The sequence below is a fragment of the Somniosus microcephalus genome, chromosome 7 (assembly GCF_052327205.1).
Source record: "Somniosus microcephalus isolate GS21.2 chromosome 7, FLI_Smic_1.0, whole genome shotgun sequence".
Taxonomy (NCBI): Eukaryota; Metazoa; Chordata; class Chondrichthyes; order Squaliformes; family Somniosidae; genus Somniosus; species Somniosus microcephalus.
Genome location: NC_140993.1, coordinates 131,935,965 through 131,960,955, shown reverse-complemented (window position 1 = coordinate 131,960,955; position 24,991 = coordinate 131,935,965). Strand labels below are relative to the sequence as shown.

At 49.2% G+C, this 24,991-nt stretch overlaps 1 protein-coding gene across 1 annotated transcript in view; it reads right to left on the bottom strand.

Moving 5' to 3' along the window:
• Positions 1–24,991, bottom strand: part of LOC147114889 (uncharacterized) — a 90,996-nt gene that overhangs the window by 14,680 nt on the left and 51,325 nt on the right. Inside the window, exons 6-9 of the mRNA XM_085992119.1 lie at positions 19,736–20,027; positions 19,559–19,637; positions 19,350–19,425; positions 1,429–1,475 (exon numbers count right to left, since the gene is read on the bottom strand). Of these exons, the coding sequence (XP_085848245.1) occupies positions 1,429–1,475; positions 19,350–19,425; positions 19,559–19,637; positions 19,736–20,027 (494 nt within the window). The remainder of the gene's footprint in view (positions 1–1,428; positions 1,476–19,349; positions 19,426–19,558; positions 19,638–19,735; positions 20,028–24,991) is intronic.

Sequence of the window (24,991 nt, the reverse complement as noted above, 5' to 3'; positions counted from 1 at the left end):
CCCATGCTTTGGTAAGCAGGCGAAGCTCCCGGTCTGTACTGCCTCCCGATTTAAACCTGACTGTTCCCCCCCCCACCCCCCGTGCCCACCACCTCAGGCAGGGATTCAGATTGGAACCAGGAAGACACGGGACGGAGTGCACCATCCCGGTACGGACCGGAGCCCAGAGCGGGCCTCGCTAAACGGCGCAGCCCAACCCAGAAGGGAAGCCTTTTCGCCCAGCCAAGGAGGAAGATCCACTACCTGACTGACGGGAGAGTGTGTGGCCAGTGCACACTGAACTTTACCAGGCCAGACCAACTAAAGCTGCAGTCCCAGGACAACCTAAAGGCCTTTGTTCCAATGCGTTGGGTGAGCATGAGAGTCTGACCCCCCTTTAGTTCGACCTAGGTTAGGGATAGTGTAGGAGGTGGGGATAAGGCTAAGGGGAGTGTTAATGTGTGATACCCCTCGATGTGTCGTACTCCTTCCCGCACTCGCGTGCCCTCTGTTTTGAATATATAGTATTCCTTTTTTTTTCTTTTTAAAGTGTATAGAGCTGTAGCCTTGGTCTAGTATCGTTGAACCAATTAATTTCTCTGCTTGCTTGTTTTGTTTTATTTTTCTCTCAATAAAACCGTTATTATTTTAACCTTTCACCTGCTTGTCTGTCTCGAGCTTGTTATTCTGCGCATCAGCTGCCTGGTAGGATCCCAGTGTCAGAACTAAGTGGGAGTGTGGGGACGCCTCGAAAACGTCCACTGGGTCAGGCCCGGGCCAAACCGACCACCCAACCAACAATCCCTACAGGATGCAGAAGAGATTTACTAGAATGGTACCAGGGGTGACAGACTTTAGTTACGTGGAGAGACTGGTTGTTCTCCTTAGAGCAGAGAAAGTTAAGAGGAGATTTGATAGAGGTGTTCAATATCATGAAGAGTAAATAAGGAAAAACTGTTTCCAGTGGCAGAAGAGTCGGTAACCAGAGGACACAGAAGGAAGGTGATTGGCAAAAGAACCAGAGGCGACACGAGAACACATTTTTTTTACAGAGCGAGTTGTTGTGAATTGTAGTGCACTGCCTGAAAGGGTGGTGGAAGCAGATTCAATAGTAACATTCAAAAGAGAATTGGATAAATACTTGAAGGAAAAAAAAAATACAGAGCTGTTGGAAACGAGCAGGGCAGTGGGATAACTCTACCTAAATGCCGGTACAGGCATGATGGGATGAATGGCTTCCTTCTGTGCTGTATCATTCTACAATTCTATGCTTTTGCAATAAATTAATTGATGTAAATTCCTGGATATTTATAGAAGGTATTGCTTCAGAAATACGAACATGTAATTTTTAATGCAGTTTGCTTAATGTGGAATGAATAACTAAACAGAACATTTTACTTGCTTCAGAGGTGTTGACATTGACAGACTGTAAATTAAATATATTCAAACCTCCTAAATAAAGCTGTACCACAGTCCCTGCATCCAGAGTGAGCCACCTGAAAAAAATCAAATTGATAAAATGTTATATTGATTATCAAACAATTCAAAGCATAAATCACATATCAAATGAAATAATCAGACACCACAAGGGTAAGTGTAAGAAGAAGTAAAACATTCTATGACCTACAATATAGTTTGTTGGGTAGTTTATGTGGTTTCACATTGGCTATTAAGTATATCAACAGTCAGTCATAGTCCCTCAACACATTAATTTCAATGGGTGGAAAATCGTGGCGAGTATGTTCCTGAATTTGCGATATGCGTTCCTTTTATTCCCTTGAATAAAGTGGTGTGTTTCGGGGAAATTCCAAGAAAATGGATTGCCCAGTTTGCAATGTTGTGGGGAAGTGCTGCCAATCGCAGATATTGGAATCTTTATTCAGATGCAGATTTGTTTTTACTTTGAGGAGAATGTGTTCCTTATCAGAACTCTTCTGACACTTCTTGGGCCAGGCACAAGATAAGCCTGTGGATCTTCCTCACTTTCCTACATCATCAGTATCACTCTCTACATCCCCCACCCTTTAACACAGTGGTTTCTCCTCTTCCTTCAACTGATTCCTCTCTTCAGTGCATAATTGTGAAGCAGCCAATGGCTATTCTCAATACTTGTGTTGGTGCATGCTGCAGAGAACCACCAGATTTGTCCAGACAGTAGAATCATGCTTTCAGTATTCCAGAGATGTGCTCTGTTATGGCTTTGGTGGCCACATGAGCCTCATTGTATTTCTCCTCAGTTTTACTGAAAGGAATTCTGACTGGGATCATCAGCCAGGATTGGAGAGGGTAATCTTTATCTAACAGAATCCATCCACTAACCTGTCTTTAATTTGGCAAAAAGCTGGTACAGTTGATTTTTTTCATTATAAATGCATCATGGCAACTACCAGGGTACTTCACATTGTTGTGTAAGATCTTATACCAGTGGCCACATACTAACTGTACCTAATGGAAATGTTAACCTATGCTGATAGAATGAGTGGCAGGGAGGAGATAATTCAGGCTACTGTTCTTTAAGTTTGCATTGGCCTGATTGGGACATTATATGAGGCCAGAAACAGAACGATCAGAGTGAGAATAGGGCATAGAGTTAAAGGGGCAGGCTTTGTGGTCAGCATGATGGCGTACTCTCAGATTTACTAAACCTCATTGCCTTGATGTGCTGTAAAACATGCCATTTCAGAAAACTATGTGGTAAAATAAACACAGGTCCCTTTTCGAGCACTCAAGCTGCTGCTTTGATGCTTCACCTATATCATCCATCCCCTTACGCTGTGCAAACAGGCTCCTGCGCCTGTTTGCACCAACCATAACATTTTCCTGTGTAATTGCTGGGCAGTTGGTTGGCAATTAGCCCAACTCTGTGCCAGCAATGAGGACAATACTGTCGGAACTTGACAGATCGTAAGTTCCAGATTTAGTGCATGCAATCCCGAACTTACGATAAACCACATAAGATTGAAAAAAAAAATCACTGCGGGCTGGATTTTACCAGCCCTGAGGAGGGGGGTTTGGAGGTGGGACTGCCGGGAAAATGGCAGAAACTGGGAGCGAGTACAAACTCCGCTCCCAACCCAACTCCGTTTCATCTTCCCGGGAGGCGGGTCCCCGAGTCGTGCAGGGACCCGTCTCTTCGAGGCGGGAAGGGAATTAGAGCCAATTAACTGCCTATTAACAGGCAGTTTTGAGGCTTTTTCCCATTTTACGCCTGCAAGTATGGGCTTCTGGACGGCTGTGAACCTTGCCAGGGTCAGCGAGGCGAGCAGTGGATCTGCGGGGGTGAGAGGGGTCGATATGTCAGTTGTAGAGGTGAGTGATGGGTGCAAGTGTGGACAGGTAAGTATGAGAGGTGAATGTTAAGTTTTGGAAAAAGTTTCCTTGCCTTTGCTTTTTTCTGCAGGCTTCAACCGTTGAGGATCCGGAGGTGCCTCATCTCAATGGCAGAGATGACAGAATGGCTGCTGCATTCTCAGATTCAGCAGCCATCTGCTTTCTGCTGAGCAGAGAGGTCTTGGTAAGCCTTTGTGCAAGGGCTCGCCTTAGAACAGAGATTGTTAGTGTTTGACAGCTTCTCAAAGCTGTCAAACACTGACAATTCATCTGTCAAAAAATTTTCGATAGACGAAGCGTCATACGCTAACGTCATCTGTCACCGGCTTTCCCTTAATTGGCCGATAACAAGGCCAATCAAGGCAAAATAGCGTGGGTGCGTCAGATGTCGCTGGGGGCGGGACTAGAACCCGGAAGGCAGCAGTCCCGCCCCCAACTCGTCTCGGCTGGCAAAATCCAGCCCTGCATTTCCATATTGTGGGTGCTGAGCTTAACCAGGGGTAAATAGACCACGTTCACTTGATTATTATGGACTACCACTGTTATCCCATGAGTCAGATAAATGGTGTAATGTGTGAATTTAAAATTTGATTGCTGTCAGGCATCAGAGATTTCTGTTTCCTGATTGGCGCACTGCCCCACGTGATCCCAGGTATGCTTACACACATGGTGCACCCGTGGGATCCGAGGGCCACTACACTGCGCACAAATCTGCAGCAAAACAACGCAAGTTTTCAAGGAGGCCTTGCACCAGGTAAGTGCAGATTTCTTTCAGAAGTCGGTGTAGAGGTATTTTTGGGGGTATTCTCATTCATACTTATGGGGTTTTCGTACATACAGTGACTATACTTCAAAAGTACTTCATTGGCTGTAAAGAGTTTGGGACATCCTGAGGTTGTGAAAGGTGCTATATAAATCCAAGTTCTTTCTTTCTTTCCTTCCTTTCTCTAGGACCAGACATTATGGGCAGGATTTTCATTCAGGAGTCGGGTTGGAGGCGGAACTACAACTTTCAGGGTTGTAGTCCCGCCTCCATTGAGATGTCGGGGAACATAGGGACTAATGAGAGGGAGGAACTGAAAGAAATCAGTATTTATAGGGAAATGGTTTTGGGGAAGTTGACAGGATTGAAGGCCGATAAATCCCCAGGGCCTGATAATCTACATCCCAGGGTACTTAAGGAAGTGGCCCGAGAAATAGTAGATGCATTGCTGGTCATCTTCCAGAACTCGATAGACTCTGGAACAGTATCCATGGATTGGAGGGTAGCTACTGTTACCCCACTATTCAAAAAAGGTGGTAGAGAAAAGGCGGGGAATTATAGACCGGTAAGCCTGACATCAGTAGTGGGGAAAATGCTAGAGTCCATTATAAAAGATGTAATAGCAGAGCACTTGGAAAGCAGTGACAGGATCGGACAAAGTCAACATGGATTTACAAAAGGTAAACCGTGCTTGACTAATCTACTGGAATTTTTTGAGGATGTAACTGGTAAAATAGATAAGGGAGAACCAGTGGATGTGGTGTATTTGGACTTTCAGAAGGCTTTCGATAAGGTCCCGCATAAGAGATTAGCGTGCAAAATTAAGGCACATGGGATTGGGGGCAAGGTATTGACTTGGATAGAGAACTGGTTGGCAGATAGAAAGCAAAGAGTTGGAATAAACGGGTCGTTTTCCGAGTGGCAGGCAGTGACTAGTGGGGTACCGCAAGGATCGGTCCCAGGACCCCAGCTGTTCACAATATATATTAATGATCTGGACGAGGGAATTGGATGTAGTATCGCCAAATTTGCAGACGACACAAAGCTGGGTGGGAGGGTATGCTGTGAGGAGGATGTCGTGAAACTCCAGTACGATTTGGACAGGTTAGGTGATTGGGCAGAAACATGGCAAATGCACTATAATGTGGATAAATGAGAGGTTATCCACTTTGGTGGCAAAAACAGGAAGGCAGATTATTATTTGAATGGCAATAGATTGGGAGAAGGGGAAGTGCAAAGAGACTTGGGTGTTCTTGTGCACCAGTCGCTGAAGGTAAGCATGCAGGTGCAGCAGGCAGTTAAGAAGGCAAATGGTATGTTGGCCTTCGTAGCAAGAGGGTTCGAGTACAGGAACAAGGATGTCTTGCTGCAGTTGTACAGGGCCTTGGTGAGACCGCACCTTGAGTATTGTGTGCAGTTTTGGTCGCCTTATCTGAGGAAGGATGTTCTTGCCATGGAAGAAGTGCAGCGAAGATTCACCAGGCTGATACCTGGGATGGCAGGAATGACGTATGAGGAGAGATTGTGTCAATTGGGCTTATACTCACTGGAGTTTAGAAGATTGAGAGGGGATCTCATCGAATCTTATAAAATTCTGTCAGGCCTGGACAGACTAGATGCAGGAAGGATTTTCCCGATGGCCGGGGAGTCCAGAACCAGGGCTCATAATCTAAGGATAAGGGGTAAGCCATTTAGGACTGAGAAGAGGAGGAATTTCTTCACCCAGAGAGTGGTGAACCTGTGGAATTCTCTGCCACAGAGGGCGGTGGAGGCCAGTTCATTCAATATATTCAAGAAGGAGTTGGATATATTTCTTAAGGCTAAAGGGATCAAGGGATATGGGGAGAAGGCAGGGACAGGGTACTGAATTTGGATGATCAGCCATGATCTCATTGAATGGCAGAGCAGGCTCGAGGGGCCGAATGGCCTACTCCTGCTCTATCTTCTATGTTTCTATGAGATGCAGCCAATCCATGCGATTTTAACTTAATTGACTTGTTGAGCCCGCTGGGCGGGCTCAGCAGGCCAATTAAGGGCCACCCGGCAACAGGTGACGTCACAGACTGAAATTTCATCTGTCATGACCTTTTGACAGATGAAATATCAGCATTTCACAGCTGTTTGAAGCTGTTAAACACTGACAGTCTTACTTCTAACATGAATCCTTCTCCACAGATTCAGCTAGAAATCTCTCCTGCACAGAAAGCTGCAGGCTGTCACTTTTGACAGTTCGCAGCCATTCTGCTTTCTGTGCCGGTGAGATGAGGGACTCCCGAGGCCTAAAGGAAGGAAGGCTGAAAAGGTAAGAAAAGGTATGTAAAACTTATTTAACCACTTTAGACGCACCAAACACACTTACCTTTGCACTCATGCACACATCACTCACCTGGACACTGACATCTCGACCCCTCCATGTCCTTCAACCCGATGGCCCGCCTCCTCTAACTTGGCGTGGTTTGGAGCCGTCGGGAATCCCACACTTCAACCTTACAAATAGGGATTAGGCTAAAAACTGCCTGTTAACTACCTGTTAACAGGCAGTTAATTGGCACTAATCCCTTCCTGCCTCGGGTAGGCGGGTCCCAGTGCGGAGCGGGTACCTGCCTCCTTTGATACTGGCATGGAGGTGGGTTTGGGTGCGGGATGGGGTCGGGACCCCTGATTTCGGGATTTTAACCCCCCCCCCCCCGCAACACCTCCAATCCCGACTCCACGGCCCAATGAAAATCCTGCTCTATTTGTCAGCAAGCTACATCACAAACCTTCTTGTGACTCCTTCTACCTCAAGTCACAAATGCGCCTCTACAACCCATTCTAACCTCTCCTATTCTCCTCCTCTGGATTTCACTAAGCAAAAAGAAGCAAAGGCGGTCAAAGAAAATCTGGCAGACTCGCCTGCTTCTTTTCCTGTCAGCACTGCATTGCACACGCCATTATTCAACCTCTTTATGCCAAGTACCAGCCCAAATATATCCAGCTCACAAGGGACAGCAGGCAGACCTAGAAAGAGTTCACAGGCTGATGCGCAAATGGGCAGGAGAAGCTGGGCGTAGAGGTTGAGGAAGCAGATGTTCTTTACAGGTCGGCCAAAGAGCCTTGGAACCCAAATCTCATGTATTCCTTTTTTTTAAAAGGATGCTTGCAGCGCATCACCAGTGTGTGCAGGCACTGAGGATGGTCTCTCAGAATCTGCAAGTGATGCTCGGCATTTGTCACCCCATGATGGATGGCTTCACAGCACAGCAGACCACCCTAGAACGTATGGCAGCTTTAGGCAGTTCTGCGGTGGACTTTCCCACTATAGAAGTCCCAAGAGCAGTCTGTGCTTGCTCCATGGATGTTCACACCACTGCTGTAGATGGCGGGATGCAAGATTGAGAGGACTGCTCCTTCTGGACTCCAAACTATTGGGTCTAGGATATAAAGTATCACACAGGCCTTTAGCAAGATAATTGTTAACAGTCCCACTATCAGTGGCCATACAGAGCCAGTTCCCGTACTAGTGGCATTGCAGGAAGGCAGTCACATTATGGTGCTTTCTCCCAGGACAGCAGCACGTGTGCCATCCTGCCAGCACCCACAGATACTTGTACATGAAAGAATGCAGGACCAAGCTGCTCTTGTAGTAGCACAAGAGATGCAGCCTGCAGCAGGTACATCTCAGGACTTAGCTGCCATGAGATGAAAGCCATCTGAATCCCAACAAGCTCATATTGAGAGGCAACAGAAAATGGATACAGGACTATTCATGTAGTGGGCAGGTGTGGTCACCACAAAAGAGTCTCCTGTAACAAATTGGCATGAATGTGTCTTACATCCTCTGTACCTTCTTCATGTTGTTCGTGCTTATCTGCCTGAATCCCCTGCTGCCTTTGGGTGCTTTCCTCCTCTGAGACCTCCATGAGGAGGACTCTTTGTAAAGCACTATCTTTAGAACCTTACTATTTGCAGAGCCTTCCAAGCCAATCAGGCTCCTGAAGCATACTTTTAGAATTCTAATTGTGTGCTCTCTTATGGATCTGGTGGAGGAATGGAACTTATTGTAGTGGCGCTCAGTTGGTGTCCTAGGAAAGCGCACAGGTGTTTTCAGCCATGACTCTAGATGATTACTTTGGTCTTTCATGATCCAGTTGCCTTTCTGGTTGAAAGAGAAGTAGCACAGTGTTACAATTAAAATGAAGGCAGTATGGCAGCACTGCCAGGAAAACTTGCATGATGTGATGCTGCTGGTTATAAACAAGCTGGACATTGAGCGAATGGACTCCTTTCCTGTTGATGTGGGTTCAAGCTATGACCCCAGGCAATTTGGGCAATTCTATGCTCTGTAAAACTGCAGTGTCCCATCATGTAGTTCATGGGGAAGTGAATGAACTGCCTTGCACTTGCAAACAATGCACCTCTGGCTTTCTTGGAGCATCTGTGCATAGCCAATTAAGTGTAATGTGTCCTAGTGTAATGTTATTGCTGTTTCCAGGGGTAGTCTGAAATGGCACACCACAGCATAAAATTTTCAAGCAGTGGTAATCTTGACAGACACTGGCAGCGGCTGCAGTGTTATTACACATCTTGCATTCTCCAAGAACAATGCTGTATTAAGTGTCTCTACAAACTATGATGTGTATTAGCAAACATTGAATATTTACTAAGTAATAGTAAATATTTACCTATGGTGGAATTGGGCTGCAAGGTCAGGTTCCATCACTTCCAACTCCTATTTTCTGTTGCTGAACATTGCAGTACTCTGTGACTGGGAATTCCTGAACTTGTCAGAATTTTTGCCCACAGTGTGCAGAGGCATGCAATCACTTAGAGCAGCAGCAATAGGAAGCAGGAGCTGGGAACTGTTGTGTATGTACCTTTAAGGGAAGAACTGGTTTTAGACTGCAGTACCGGCAGTGACCACCCCTGTATAAAAGGCCCTAGCAGGCTTCTGTATTTCGGTCTGACGTTGCCCTCCTGTTCAGTAAAGTACCTGTTAAACTGTTCTCCCGAAGTCCGTGAATTATTGAGGCGCGGACTTTACAGTGGCGACGAGTAAGTTCGAACTCACCTGCAATGTGGCATCATCTCACGGGGATCTCGCCCTGAGAGGAGGTTTCTTGGAGGTCGTAGTCTGAGCAACGGGCGTCGACCGCGGGCAACCGCCCAAAGAATTCATCGGTGTTCGGAGAATTGCGGGAGAGACTGTGGAGAGCTGTGCTTGGCTCCCCAGTTAAGGTGTTCCAGCAAATTGTGCTGGTAGCAGGTAGTGCGCTGACCCTTCCGGACTGTGGCGGGCTCAAGCTCGATCGAGCGGCTCTACAAAACAGGCCGCGCAGCGTCGCCGGAAAAAGAAAACAAGAGAGAGGGTGGAGCGCACAGGGCGTGGTCGGAGCTCAAGAACCGGGCAGCGGAGAGAAAATAAACGGGGGGGAAGGAAAGCGAGATGCGCCGAAGCCACAGGTCGCCGCCATTACCCCATAGAACGCTAGGAGCAGCACGGCAGCAAGGGGAAAAAGGAAAAGCGCGGGTGGCGCCATTTTATCCCATTGGGGAAGAAGGAAAAGTGCGGGAGGCGCCATTTTATTCCATTGGGGAAGAAGAAAAAGCGCGGGAGGCGCCATTTTAAATCACCCAAGATGCCGAAAAGTGGCAGTATCACCACTTTCGACAACGAGGTAGAAGACTGGACCACGTATGTGGAAAGAATTGAAGTGTACTGCAAGGCAAATGAGGTGGCCGATGGAAAGAGGGCATCGGTATTATTGAATTTGATGGGCGCGAGTACGTACGGCCTATTGCAGAATTTAATTACCCCAGCTAAACCAATGGAGAAAAGTTTTGAGGAGATTGTTAATACCTTACAGGAACACCTAAACCCTACACCGCTGCTGATAGCAGAAAGATTCAAGTTCCATAAAAGAAACCAGCACAAAGATGAGAGCAATGCTGACTATCTTACGGAACTACGCAAGTTATCGAAGCACTGCCAGTTCGGAGCAGGACTGGCAGACACCTTGCGGGATAAGTTTGTCTGCGGGCTCCAGAGTGAAGGAACCCAGAAACGACTACTTTCAAAAAAGGACCTGACGCTAGAACAGGCTTTCAGCGTGGCAGTATCCTATGAAGCAGCAGCACGGGGAGCTGCGGAAATACAACAGAAACCACAAGAATACAGCGCTAACAAAATGGCGTATAGAGCAGAAAAGTGCTATCGCTGCGGCAGAACAACCCATGCGCAGAAGGACTGCTGGTTTAAGGACAAAGTATGCAGGCAATGCGGAAAAATGGGACATATAGCAAGAGTCTGCAGGTCGGGAAAGAAAACCAACACGACAAGAACTACTAAGGAACAGTACAGGAAAGTAAAGAAACTGACAGACAGTAGTTCGGAAGATTAGGAGAGTGATAAGGACTCCGGGAGCAGGAGACTAAGTTGTCTAAAGTTACACAACGTGATCGCAAAGGAAGATCACCAAACCATGGGTCACCCTCATGATAGCAGGGTCCCCAGTAAAGATGGAATTGGACACAGGATCAGCCCTAACTGTCATGAATCAATGAGACTATGAGCGGCTATTCTCACACATACCCTTAAAGGACACGTCCATTGTATTGAAGACATACACGGGGCAAAAGGTCTACCCCAGAGGAAAAATAAGGGTGCCAGTTAAATATAACGGCAAGGAAACACAGAAACTATATATGTATATACTACGAGATGGGGGACCACCATTATTGGGATGTGAATGGATCCGAAAAATACAATTGGATTGGCATTCCATTCTGGCGCTAACTGTGACTAACAAAAAGGATGATGACGTCGCACCTGGACGTCTGTCACAAATTCTATCTGACGCGGAAGAGGTGTTCCAACAAGGACTTGGGACTCTAAAAGGAGTAAAGGCAACCATAAAGATTGAGGATAACGCAAACCCAAAATTTTTCAAGCCAAACCCGTGCCACGAGAAGGTGCACCTGGTAATCAACCTAAAGTACAGATTGCGTCTACCTCAGAAGCAGTGGTATTGGAAGCTGACGAACCAACCAGTGGCCATGAACCAGAATCAGCTTCGCCGCAAGAACAGGATACTCGAGAAAGGCGCTATCCAGTCAGGATCAGGAAGCCTCCTCAAAGACTGAACTTATAAATGATTATTTCAGTTGATGTATATAATATCCAGAAAGTTGTAATTAGTTATTATTTAGTTGTTAAATGAATGTTATGTGCTGTTTATCTAAAAGGGGAGGAATTGTTGTGTATGTACCTTTAAGGGAAGAACTGGTTTTAGACTGCAGTACCGGCAGTGACCATCCCTGTATAAAAGGCCCTAGCAGGCTTCTGTATTTCAGTCTGACGTTGCCCTCCTGTTCAGACCTCATTCTCAGCATTGCTGGCTGTGCAGCTGCCTCAGCAAGCAGAAGGAGAAGGAGAAGCCAGACCAGGAGAAGGAGGAGAGTGGAAAGTGGTGGTCTCCTGGCCAGGAAGAGGAGGACAATGATAGGCCAGCACCACCACCTCCACCATCATCATCACAACAACAGAGGTGCCTGGAGAGAGAGGACAAAGGAGGAGAAGGAGAAAGGAGGCTAGCAACATCATCAACCAGGGGAGAGGCCTGTCCTATCGCTGCCTCCCCAAATTGGCCTCCACTTCAGGAGAGGGAGAGAGGGGAGAGAAACCACCTTCAACCACAACTGTTTGGGAACAGGGAAGAGCAACATCCTTTGAACATCTACAGGTGGGTGTTATCTGGTGCACCCGCCTAAAGACTTTGTTTTGCAGGTGGGGGGAGAAAAGAAGAAACAAGGCCGGATCATCCAGGGGTGTCTGTGTGTGTGTGTGGCTCTTGCTAAAAACTAGGCCACACACACCACTAATAAGCCACCCTTCTATTGCCTGACCTGGGACAGCTGGAGCTGCCTAGGTGAAGCCCAATTCACTTTAACATCATTAAGACCTGGTGTGGGACTGAGCCTGGGGCATCTCCAGCTCTCCCAGGTGAAGACATCTTCTTCCCCCGCCAGAAGACCATCAAAGACTTTAAATTTCCATCAGAGAGTGCACCCCTGCCGACACCCACCCACCCACCATCCTGAGTGGCGACCCTGCCCTTGCGGCCTCCCTCCTTCCCACCCCCTCTCTCTCTCTCTTTGTTCTCTCTCTGCCTCTTTCTCTGAGGCACCTCAATTTACTCTACTAATTAATTACCTATTGAGCAGAGGGGAGAAGGCCCCTCTCCCAATTTCAATCAGTAAGGGGAGAGGTGTGCCTTCAATCTAAACAGCTCCCTCTGCTCAAATAGAAGACTTACAAATAACTGAGGCCATTAACACCTTCAGGCCTGTGACTTGGGGTGAGTGTAGCCCTTTTTAGAAAACACCCCAAAATGGCGACTGCGTCTTCGCCGGTGGCAGGGCCAGCCAGGACGTATGCGGGAGTGGCAGCCACAGCCACAGCTGCTCCCGCTGCTTCTGCTGCCCCGTCACCATTCAGACTGACAACAAAAAAGCTTGGGGTGAAGAGCTACACTCACCCCACTATGACTATTGAGGCCTACGTTAAAGCCATGGCTGGGGTTGTCGGCCCCATAGCCATCGTAGCGGCCTCAAAAATGTACGGGAAGGCTGTGTTCTTCCTGGGGTCGGAGCGGGCGGTGTCCCTGGCCGTCGCCAAGGGGCTCACCGTGGGCGGGACCTTCCTGCCGGTGGATCCTCACGAGGCCACCGCGCAGAGAATTGTCATCTCAAACGTCCCGCCCTATGTCCCTGGTGAGCTCCTCCTCCCACATTTGCGCCAACTTGGGGAGGTGAGGTCGGGGATCACGCCCATCCCGCTCGGCTTCCGGGAAGCCAGCCTTCACCACGTCTTCTCCTTCCGGCGCCAGCTATTCGTCCAGCTGGCGTGGGAGGAGAACACCGATGGGGCGGTCATCGTCCACCACGAGGGGACCGCCTAAAATGTCTTCTGGACATCGGACGGTGTGCGGTGCCACGCCCGCAAGGAGGTGGGGCACATTCGGAAAAACTGCCCCGCCTCCAAGGCCGCCAGATCGTCTGGTGCGGCCGAGGCTGGCGCCGCCGCCGCTCCTCCCCCCGGATCTGCCCGCGCGTCGGGAACATCTGATGCGCGGTCAACGTCGGGGGCCGATGCCACCAAGGCCTCCGGCCGGGGGAGGGAGTGCGTCCGGCCGGAAAGAAGGCATGGCAAAAAACTAAACACCTTAGGGCGGGTCCCTCCATGGAGGGCCAGCCCTTGCCCCTTGCGCCCCTTACACCCGCGCTCCTCGCAGAGTTGATTGGGACAGACGAGAGTGGGAGGGGCCTCGTGCCCGAACCTGTGGCCGCAACCGCCGTAGCGGAAACGCCAATACCTGAGGCCGGGCTCGGGCACGAGGAACCCGGCAAACCTGCTCCGCTGGAGGGAGCAGAGGAGGAGGCCTCTGCAGACATGGAGGTCTCCCTCACTCCCTCCGTGCTAAAAAGAAGGCGCGAACCCCTGGAAGAGGAGAAGGACTGGGAGGAGGAAGGTCCCTCCGAGCAGGGGGAGTCGTCGCCCGCCGTGGGTACTGCGCCACCCCCCCCCCCGCTGTCATCACCACCGGCGATCGGCAGGGGTCGCCTGTCCCTCGGGAGGCTGAGGCAGATGTGTCTGTCCGGCACGTGCCTCCTGGGGATGGGGACGAGACTCTGCCCATGGGGGTGGGCGCGGGACAACCCGCGGCAGAGATTGACATTTTATCGGTGCCGTTACCCCTCGCCGGGTCGGGCGGCCTGGGGTCTGGGTCGAGCGAGCTCGAGGAAATTGAACTCGCCCAATGTGACCCGGACATCTCCCAGGGGCTACTCGTCCTGGTAGAGGTTTTAATTCAAAACACCCCATCCGCTGGGTTGGAGGTTGGTGGCAGGGAGGAGGATGGCCCCCTGGCTGCGTCTCTGGTGCCGGGCGTGCTGGAGGAGCTGGGAATTGTTCTCTCCCCAGTTTCTCCGGTCGTTCTGGCGTCTGAGGCGGAGGGGGACTCCAAACTGCCGCAGTCTTCTGGCCCGGCGCCCCTAGAGGAGCCCAGGGAGGAATCCTCTGCCGCCGATCCTGGGGGTGGGATCTGGGCGGAGGCGGGGCCGGCTGGTGCGGCGGAGCCATTCGCTGCGCACTGTGCGACGGACGGGTCGGCCGCTGGTGACGACCCCCTGGAGGAGGATGGGGACTCGGTGATGGGCACGGAGGACGATTTGGACTACAGCGCCGACGAGGCGCTGGATGACCTCGTGCCCCTTGCTGAGTCTCCCCTCATTCCCGTAAGGGAACTCCGGGACTTTATGGCCTCGTGCCTGGGTTGGCACAATAAGATCCGGCTGGCCCTCGACAGGTGGTCGGAGCTGGCGCTGCTCATCATGTCCGTCTGCGCCGCCGTTAAAATCATGGGCGCGGACGAGGGCGTGAACCCGCTCCAGCTGCGTCGGCTCAGAACGTTCCTCACTGGGCTGCTGAGGAAGTGGCGGCTGACCAGCGGCTGCGCTCCCTCCCCCTGTTAGGTGTAGGTAGAGGTTGCACTATGCTTCTGACATGAAGATAACCATAGCCAGCCTCAACATCAATGGCAGCAGGGAGGCGCGCCGCAGATTCAATAATTTCTCGGTCCTTCAGGACGGGAAGTATGCGGTGTGCTTCCTGCAAGAAACCCACACCATTCCGGAAGACAAAACCACATGGCTCCTGGAGTGGCAAGGAGGGGTCAGCATGAGTCACCTCTCCAACAATTCCAGTGGGGTGGCTATCTTGCTGGCCCCGCATTTTCAGCCAGAGATCTTGGGGGTCAAGGAGCACGTGCCGGGCCGCTTACTCTAGGTCACTGTTCGCCTGGGGGGCGTGCCGCTCCATCTAGTGAACATGTACGCCCCTCAGACCGGTGCGCAGCAAGTGCGCTTCTTCGAAGAAGTGTCTGCTCTTTTGGGCTCCGTCGACGTGGGCGAGTGCGTCATCCTCGGGGGGGATTTTAACTGCACCCTTGAGGCGAGGGACCGTTCGGGTCCCCCGTGAAGCCCGGCGGCGATGGAGAAGTTGAGGGACTTGGTCAGGTCCTTCGACTTGGTGGACGTCTGGCAAAATCTCCACCCCGACTCCAGCGCTTTCATTAGCGTGAGGTCTGGGGGAGGAAGGTCCAGAATTGACCGCCTCTACATTTCCCGGGCGTACGTCTCCTGCGTTCCGGCGGCTTCCATGCGGCCGGTGCCGTGCACGGACCACCACCTGGTGTGGGCGGAGCTCGCTGCTCTGCGCGCGCGGGGGGGTCCGCGTACTGGCATTTTAACAACCTGCTGCTGGAGGACGCGCAGTTCTGGGATTCATTTCATCGGTTCTGGGCCGACTGGAGAAGGAAGCGGGGGGGCTTCCCCTCCTTGAGGCTATGGTGGGACGTGGGCAAGGCTCACGTCTGTCTCTTCTGTCAGGAGTACGCGAAGGGGTCGACCAAGAGGCGGGCAGCCCGGGTTGGGTGGTTGGAGAAGGAGGTGCTCGACCTGGAGTCCCATCTCGGTCAGGTCGTCGAGGACCCGACCCTGCGGAAGGTGTACGAAGAGAAGAAGGGCGTGCTGAAGGACCTGCAGCTCGTTGGGTCCCGAGGCGCGTACGTGAGGTCGCGGATCCAGCTCCTGCGGGACCTGGACCGCGGCTCCCCTTTCTTCTATTCGCTGGAAAAAAGATGGGGGGTCCGTAAGCAGCTCTTGGGGCTGCTGGCCGATGATGGATCTCTGGTCTTGGATCCGGAGGGAATCAGCGCGGAGACCCGCGCCTATTACGGGGCTTTGTTCTCTCCGGATCCGTCCAGCGAGGATGCGCGCAGAGTTTTGTGGGAGGACCTGCCAAAGGTCAGCCCGGAGGGCGCTGAAAAATTGGACACTCCGCTAAGCCTGGCGGAGCTGACCGGCGCCCTCCGCCAGCTCTCCAGGGGAAAGTCCCCGGGCCTGGACGGGCTGACCGTGGAGTTCCACAGGGCGTTCTGGGATGTCTTGGGGGGCGACTACGTGCGGGTCCTGGGGGAAAGTTTGGCGACCGGGGCGATGCCCCTCTCTTGGCGCAGGGCGGTCATTGTCCTGCTGCCTAAGAAGGGCGATCTCCGCCTCCTTAAAAACTGGCGCCCGGTCTCCCTCCTCAGCACGGACTATAAAATCTTTGCCAGGGCCATGTCTGCTCGCCTTGGCACCGTGCTGGCCCACATAATCCACCCCGACCAGTCCTACACGGTCCCGGGCCGGACCATCCACGATAACATCCATCTGGTCCGGGACCTGGTCCACCACTCCCAGAGGGCTGGTCTGTTGGTCGCCTTCCTTTCCCTGGATCAGGAGAAGGCGTTCGACAGGGTGGATCATGAGTATCTCTTCGGGACTCTGCGCGCATTCGGGTTCGGGACGCATTTTGTCGCCCGGATCCGACTTCTGTACACCGCCGTGGAGTGTCTGATTAAAGTTAACGGGTCCTTGACGGCGCCCCTTCACTTCGCCGTTTGCGTGGAGCCTTTCCTGCGCCTCTTGCAGAAGAGGTTGACGGGACTGGCTCTGCAAGAGCCGGGCGTGGAGGTGGTCCTCTCGGCTTACGCCGAAGACGTGCTCCTCACGGTCACGGATCCCGCTGACTTGCGGAGGATGCGGGAATGCCAGCAGATTTACTCGGACGCATCCTCTGCCAAGATCAACTGGGAGAAATGTTCCGAACTCCTGGTGGGTCAGTGGCGGGTGGACTCCCTGCCGGAGGAGTTCAGGCCTTTCGGCTGGAGCACCATGCACCTCCTCTATTTGGGAGTCTACCTTAGCCCTGCCGAGGACGCCTGGCCGGCGAACTGGAAAGAGCTGGAGGCCAAAGTCACCGCTCGCCTAGGACGCTGGACAGGACTGCTCCGAGTGTTGTCCTACAGGGGTCGAGTGCTGGTCATAAACCAGCTGGTGGCTGCCATGTTGTGGTACCGGTTGGTCACTTTGATCCCTCCCTGCGTTTGTCGCCAAGATGCAGAAGAAGCTCATCGACATCTTCTGGGGAAAAAGGAAGCACTGGGTCTCTGCCGCGGTTCTGAGTCTCCCACTTAGGGAGGGCGGTCAGGCGCTGGTGTGCCTTCGCACCCAGGCTGCGACTTTCCGTCTTCAGACGCTGCAGAGATACCTGTACGTCGAGAATCCTCCGAGATGGTGTGCGCTGGCGACGTATTTCTTCCGCCAGCTGCACGGCCTCAATTACGACACGCAGCTCCTGTTTGTGAAAGTGGGCGGCAGGCGTGCCGGCCTGCGGGAGCTGCCTGTCTTCTACCAGGAACTGCTATGGGTTTGGAACTACTTCGCTTCCAGGCGGAGCTCTCCCCTGTCAGGAGTGGCGGCTCAGGAATCCGCACCTCCACGACCGCGGGTTCGGGCGGCTGGCGGAGGGCAGGGCTGTGCCTGGCAAGGTGACCAGAGTCGGGGGCCTGCTCGATGGCGGAGGAGCGGGCTGGATGGCGTCGGAGGAGCTGGCGCGGCGCCTTTCCTGGGCTAACGTCCGGCTCGCGGTCGAAGCCATCGAGTCGGTGAAAGTGGCACTGGGCCCCGACTCCACTAGGTGTATCAAGGCAGCTCAAGCACGTGGGGCGATCCCGTCCGAGCTTACCCCTGTTCGGACAGAATTCCTCATCGGCGCCCGGCCCCGAAACTCCCCTCGGGAACCGGCGCCTCACAACTTGAGCCGTCTCGAGGAAATACCCTCCGTGCCTTTTCATTCTGCGTGGAGGGGTTTCCTGTACGGGCTGCTCCTGCACACTCTCCACTTTGCCATCTTCGTCTGCCGTCCGGACACACCTTGGCGTGGCGTCTTGCCGACCGGTGGAGGCGGAGGTCCCCAATGGAGGGCTCTCTACGCGGGAGTCCTCCCTTGTTCCATCGGGGACTTGGCCTGGAGGGTGTTGCACGGAGCGGTCCCGTGCAATATGGTTTTAAGTAGGTTCACGGACTCCCAGGCCACCTGCATTTTTTGCGGCCTGGAGGAGTCCGTGTTTCACGTTTATGTCGAGTGTGAGAGGTTGCAGCCCCTCTTTCACTACTTGAAGGGGCTGCTCCTCGATTTTTGGTTGCACTTCAGTCCCACGCTCTTGATCTATGGTCACCCGGTGCGGAGGGGAGCGGGCAGGTTGGAGGACCTCCTCGTGGGACTGCTCCTGGGCCTGGCCAAGAGAGCCATCAATTGGTCCAGGCAGCGGGCGGTCGAGGGGGTTGTCCAGCCAGATTGCCTGCCTCTCTTCCACGGCCATTTTCGCGCCCGGGTGGCCCTGGAGATGGAGCATGCGGTGTCCGCCGGTGCGCTTGAGTATTTCCACGACCGGTGGGCGCCGCGGGGACTGGAGTGCACCATCAACCCGGAAAACCAAATTTTAACTTGATTTGTTAAGTTTTCGTTGAACTTTTGTTCATTTACAGTCCAATTTGGGTTTTTTTTTGGTCCAAACTAAAAGAGTGCCCTCCTGTTCAGTAAAGTACCTGTTAAACTGTTCTCCCGAAGTCCGTGTATTATTGAGGTGCGGACTTTACAGGAACCATGCCCTGGGAATTCTGATTGTCCTGATATTAGTTTAAACTGCTTTAGCAAAGCGTCACTATCTTCATACAATTTGCAACTGTATCGCGTCACTCTTGCTATAGTCTATACTTCATTGCAATGCCTTGTTCAGTTGATCCCGAATAGTACATTACTTAAAAAGGTTTACTACAGTGAAACATTCACATAGTTAATAATCCAGCGATCTGAGTTCAGACAACAGGTCATCGACCTGAAACGTTAACTCTGTTTTTCTCTCTACAGCTGCTGTCTGACCTGCTGAGTATTTCCAGCATTTTCTGTTTTTATTTCAGATTTCCAGCATCTGCAGTATTTTGCTATTGTATTCACATAATTAATTTACCACATTTTATTAGAATATTTGACTCAAATATATTATTGTGATCATATCAGATAGTGTATCAGTATTTTTTATGATAAGCAATTTCAATTTAAATATCCAAACTTCTCCGATCTAATCTCATGAACAAACCTAAAAGGCTGCTGTGCTTAATTTTTTGTTTATTAAAAACAAACTCATCTTTCATAGTAACCAAAAGTATTACTAACAATGGTTTATGGTTTCTCATTAAACAACTCTAGTATGAATGAAATAAAATAAAAATAAATAGAAAGAATTGAAATGGAATAATAATAAAAAGTAAACTGCTTAAATATAGTCTTTTAAAAAGTTCAGCAGTAACCAAAAGTAAAGCAATCCAGGCATGTATCCCATTTTTAACACACCTGTTACATGGAAAAACATGGTTTTCGTCAGTTACTTGATTAGTTATCTCAACATTTTCAAGGAACCATCCACTTCCTGTAAAGAAATATTTAGTAGTATTTAGAAACTTTGACAAGCAGATAAATTGTCAAGTATATTACAAATGTAATGGCTCCCACAGGTAAAGCATACCAAATGGGGTTCAGTTTTTCTTCAATGCTCTGCTTACCAGGTTTACCCCCATCATGACCAATTTCAATTTTGTACAGGCTACCCAGTAGATCTGTTTTGATTTTGAATGTGTCAGCCTAAGAAATTATCAGAGGAATACATAACAGAAGGTTAAACAGTACAAAGTATAAACAGTACATTTTCCTTCTCTGACCAGTTTGAGGTGTTTCCTTACCTGTCCTTTACGAAATGGATTCTGACGATCAGCTGTTTCTGTTAAAAGAATCCTGTTTGAATGTGCCTTGTCACCAAATAAGACAATATAAACATTGGCATTTGTACTGTCTCCAAAATGATCTCCAGTGTAGACTTTGACCAAGTATTCATCTAATGCTTTTGAGGCTCCGGTGCTATTTGAATCCTTAACTTGGGGCATTTGTTGTGATCGTGTGTGTTCATTGCTAAGCATGCCAGACAATGGAACTTTCTTTATAATGGGTGGCTTTTTGGAATGAACAGCAATATGCCTAGAAGTGAAAAAACAATAGACAATTAAATTAAGTGGAAATAATAGCTTGAACGGAAACTGTGCAAATTGTCTGCTGTGTTTGCCTACAAAGCAACAGTGATTAAACTTCAAAAGTAATTAATTGCATGTAAAGGGATGAAATGCTATATAAATGCAAGCTTTTTCTTTTCTTACACTGATGGAGCTGTGCCTATGCTGAAAGTGGGTCTCAAGTCTTATTGTGGAAGTGTGCATGACTCTGTTATGATCTCCAGGAGTTTTAGTACTGTATTTTCCTCCATTTGGCTGCCTGTTTACTGGTGTAGCTGAGACGGCCAATAGAGGGAAATTATTTTCAGGGCTACGGGGAAAAGGCAGGAGAGTGGGACTAGCCGAAGTGTTCTTGCAGAGAGCTGACATGGGCTCGACGGGCTGAATGGCCTCCTTCTGTGCTGTAAACATTCTATGATTCTATATGGGGTTGAGGCCCAACACCAGATCTCTGTCCCAAAGATTTACCAGCAGACCTTCCTTCAGCCCCACTGGGGTGGACTGCTATTGCACCCTCTCCCCACCATATGTAAATAATGATGGGTGGGTGGGGTTTGGTGCAGGGCCACATTCCCCTCTACTATTGCACAGTGGCCTCTGGTGGTAGATAACACCTCAGGGAGGAGACATGTGGGCCTGCTTATGGTGGGCTCCATTATTGAAGGCCAGAAGTAGCCTGAAAGGAGGTATCTACATTTTATTAATTACATTTTTAAAACTTAAAAAAAAAGAATTTTATAATGATTTAAAAAGTTTTCTTAATTTTATTTGTTTCTTTAAAATTTTTGATGGGTTTTTAAGTAAGTGTATATTTCATTGTTTTTCCAGTGTTTTTTAAATTTAATATTGCAAACTGCACTTCGGGCACCAGTGGGCTCTTCCCTGGTGCTCCCCTGTTCCTCTGCTTTGAGGAGAAAGAGGAGGATTAGGAAGATCACCATAGGGATGCTAGGTTGAACAGCAACAGTAGGTAGCACCCACCGTAACAATGCCTCCCATCTGCAAATGTAGGTGACCCCTGTAAATGCTTGTGAAGACTGCCCTTCCATCACAAAGCAATAACTGAGCTATGCCAGCTGCCAGACAGCTGTGGGCACAGCTCATAAAGGAAATCTCCAGCTAACTAGGATCTGAGGCCAATGCCAATGAGCCCTGCCTTCAGCTTCCTTTTGGCAACATACTCAAATCTGTCGCTCGCTGACATGTAACACTACTTCAATGGTTCCCATTTGATCATTCTATGACTCTTTCACACAGGCATTCCCCTATCTTGCTCCAAATCATTTTGCAGATATTCCGTCAGTGACAAAAACATCTCACTGACAACAAATCTGCCAAAGCACTTACTATTTAAAGCTACTGTACCTCCCCTTGGTGCTTACTATTGTGTGCCCTTTCAGTCTTAGCCTCCTATACCTACTACAGTGGCAGGAGGCCTGTAAGAATTTTGTATGTTTCAATGAGATCACCTCTCATTCTTCAAAACTCTAGAGAATATAGGCCTAGTCTACTCAATCTCTCCTCATAGGACAATCCCCCCATCCCAGGAACCAGTCTGGTGAACCTTCATTGCACTCCCTCTATGGCAAGTATATCCTTCCTTAGGTAAGGAGACCAAACTGTACACAATACTTCAGGTGTCGTCTCACCAGGGCCCTATATAACTGCAGTAAGATGTCTTTACTCTTATACTCAAATCCTCTTGTAAAAAAGGCCAACATACCATTTGCTTTCCTAATTGCTTGCTGTACCTGCATGTTAACTTTCAGTGATTCGTGTACAAGGACACCCAGGTCTCTCTGAACACCAACATTTCCCAATCACTCACCATTTAAAAAATATTCTGGTTTTATATTTTTCCTACCAAAAGGAATAACTTCACATTTCTCCACATTAGATTCCATTTGCCATGTTCTTGCCCACTCACTTAGCCTGTCTATATCCCCTTGAAGCCTCCTTGCTTGTTCAAAAAAAGAGAGAAGGATAAACCTGGCAATTAAAGGCCAGTCAGTTTAACGTCGGTGGTAGAGAAGCTTTTGGAAACAATAATCCGGGAGAAAATTAACAGACACTTGGACAAGTATGGACTAATAAAGGAGAGCAAGCACTGATTTGTTATGGGCAAATTGTGTTGAGTAATTTGATTGAGTTTTTGAAAAGGTAACAGAGAGGGTGGATGAGAGCAGTTTAGTTGATGTTGTGTATATGGACCTTCAAAAGGTGTTTGATAAAGTACCGCATAATAGGCTTGTTAGTAAAATTGAAGCGCATGGGTTAAAAGGGGCAGTAGCAGCATGGATACAAAATTGGCTAAGGGATAGAAAACAGAGAGTTGTGGTGAATGGCTGTTTATGGACTGGAGGGAGATACACAGTGGTGCTCCCCAGGGTTCAGTACTAGTACTAGGACATCTTTTTGATATACATGAATGACTTGGGCTTGGGGGTACAGAGCACAATTTTGACATTTGTAGATGACACAAAACTTGGGAATGTAGTAAACACTGAGGAAGATAGTAATAGACTTCAAGAAGACACAGACAGGCTAATGGAATGGGGTATACATGGCAGATGAAATTCAACGCAGAAAAGTGTGAGGTGATATATTTTAGTAGGAAGAATGAGGAGAGACAAAACAAGCTAAATGGTACAATTTTAAAAGGGGTGCAAGAACAGAGAGACATGGGGGTGTTTGTTCACAAATCTTTGAAGGTTAACAGGTTAACAAAGCAATTATTAAAGCATATTGGATCTTGGGCTTTATAAATAGAGGCATAGGGCAGGATTTTCATTGGGCGTGGAGGCGGGATTGGAGGCGTGTGGGGGGTTAAAATCGGGAAGTCGAGGGGCACAACCCATCCCGCCCCCAACCCGCCTCCATGCCAGTTTCAAAGGAGGCGGATACCCGACCTGTGCTGGGACCCGCCTCCCCGAGGCGGGAAGGGGATTAGTGCCAATTAACTGCCTGTTAACAGGTAGTTAACAGGCAGTTTTTAGCCTAATCCCAATTTTTATTCCTGAAGTGTGGGCTTCCCGATGGCTCCAAACCACGCCAAGTTAGCGAGGCGGACCGTCGGGCTGAAGGGCTTGGAGGGTTCAAGATGTCCGGTGTTCAGGTGAGTGATGGGTGCATGAGTGCAGAGGTAAGTGTGTTTGGTGTGTGTAAAGTGTTTAAAGAAGTTTAATTACCTTTACTTACCTTTACAGCTTTCCTTCCTTCAGGTCTCGGGAGTCCCTCATCTCACCGGCACAGAAAGCAGAATGGCCACGAGCTGCCAAAAGTTGTAGCATTCAGCTTTCTGTTCTGGAGAGATCTCTGAATCAGCCTGAGAGGAAGGAATTAACTTAGTGTACATATTGTCAGTGTTTGACAGCTTCAAAGAGCTGTCAAACACTGATATTTCATCTGTCAAAAGCTCTTGACAGATGAAATGTCAATCTGTGATGTCACCTGTTGCTGGGTGGCCCTTAATTGGCTTGCTGAGCCTGCTGGGCGGACTTAACAAGGTCAATCATGTGAAAATCGAGTGGGTTGGCCACAACTCGATGGAGGCGGGGCTACAACCCCAAAAGTTGTAGTCCCGCCTCCTACACGCCTCCAGTATCAAAATCCAGCCCATGGAGTACAAAAGCCAGGAAGTTATGCTAAACCTATATAAAACACTAGTTCAGCCCCAGCTGGAGTATTGTGTGCAATTCTGGGCACCATATTTTAGGAAGGACGTGAAGGCTTTGGAGAGGGGACAGGAGAGATTTAATAGAATGGTTTTAGGGATGAGGGATTAGATTTACCTGGATAGACTGGAGAAGCTGGGGTTGTTCTCCTTGGAGCAGAGAAGGCTAAGAAGAGATTTGATAGAGGTGTTTAAAATCATGAAAGGTTTAGATAAATAAAGAGAAACTGTTCCCAATGCTGAAGGGTTGATAACGAGAGGGCACAGATTTAAAGTGATTGGCAAAAGAACCAGAGGCGACATGAGGATAAATTTTTTTACGCAACAAGTGGTTAGGATTTGGAATGCACTGCCTGATAGGATGGTGGATACAGATTGAATAATAGTTTTCAAAAAGGAATTGATAAATACTTGAAGGAGAAAGAATTGCAGGGATAGGGGAAAAGAGCCAAGGAGTGGGGCTAACTGGATTGCTCTTTGAAAGCGCTGACGCAGACTTGATGAGCCAAATGGCCTCCTTCTGTGCTTCACTGCTCTATGATTCTAAAGTAATTCAGTTAATGTTGTGTATATGGACTTTCAAAGGTGATTGATAAAGTGCTACATAATATACCTGTTAGCAAAATTGAAGCACATGGGATTAATGGGGTAGTGGCAGCATGGGTCCAAAACTGGCTAAGAGACAGAAAGCAGAGAGGAGTGGTGAACGGTTATTTTTCTGACTGGAGGGAATTATACAGTGATGTTCCCCAGGGGTCGGTATTAGGACCACTGCTCTTTTTGATGGCCTGTACTTGTGTATGGAGGCATAATTTCAAAGTTTGTAAATGAAACAAATCTTAAAAATATAGTGAACAATGAGGAGGATAGTAGCGGCCTTCAGGAGGACACAGACTGACTGCCGAAATGGGCAGACAAAATTTAATGCAAAGAAGTATGAAGTGATGTATTTTGGAGGGAAGAATGAGGAGAGGCATTATGAACTAAATGGTACAATTTTAAAGGCGGTGCAGGAACAGAGAGACCTGGGGGTTCACAAAAACAAATCTTTGAAGGTGGCAGGACAAGTTGGTAATGTTAAAAAAAACATACGAGATCCTTGGCTTTATAAATAAAGGCATAGAGTATAAAAGCAAGGAAGTTATGCTAAACTTTTATAAAGCAGTAGTTAGGCCTTAGCTGGAGTATTGTGTTCAATTCTGGGCACCACACTTTAGGAAGGATGTCAAGGCCTTGGAGAGGGTGCAGAGGAGATGTAC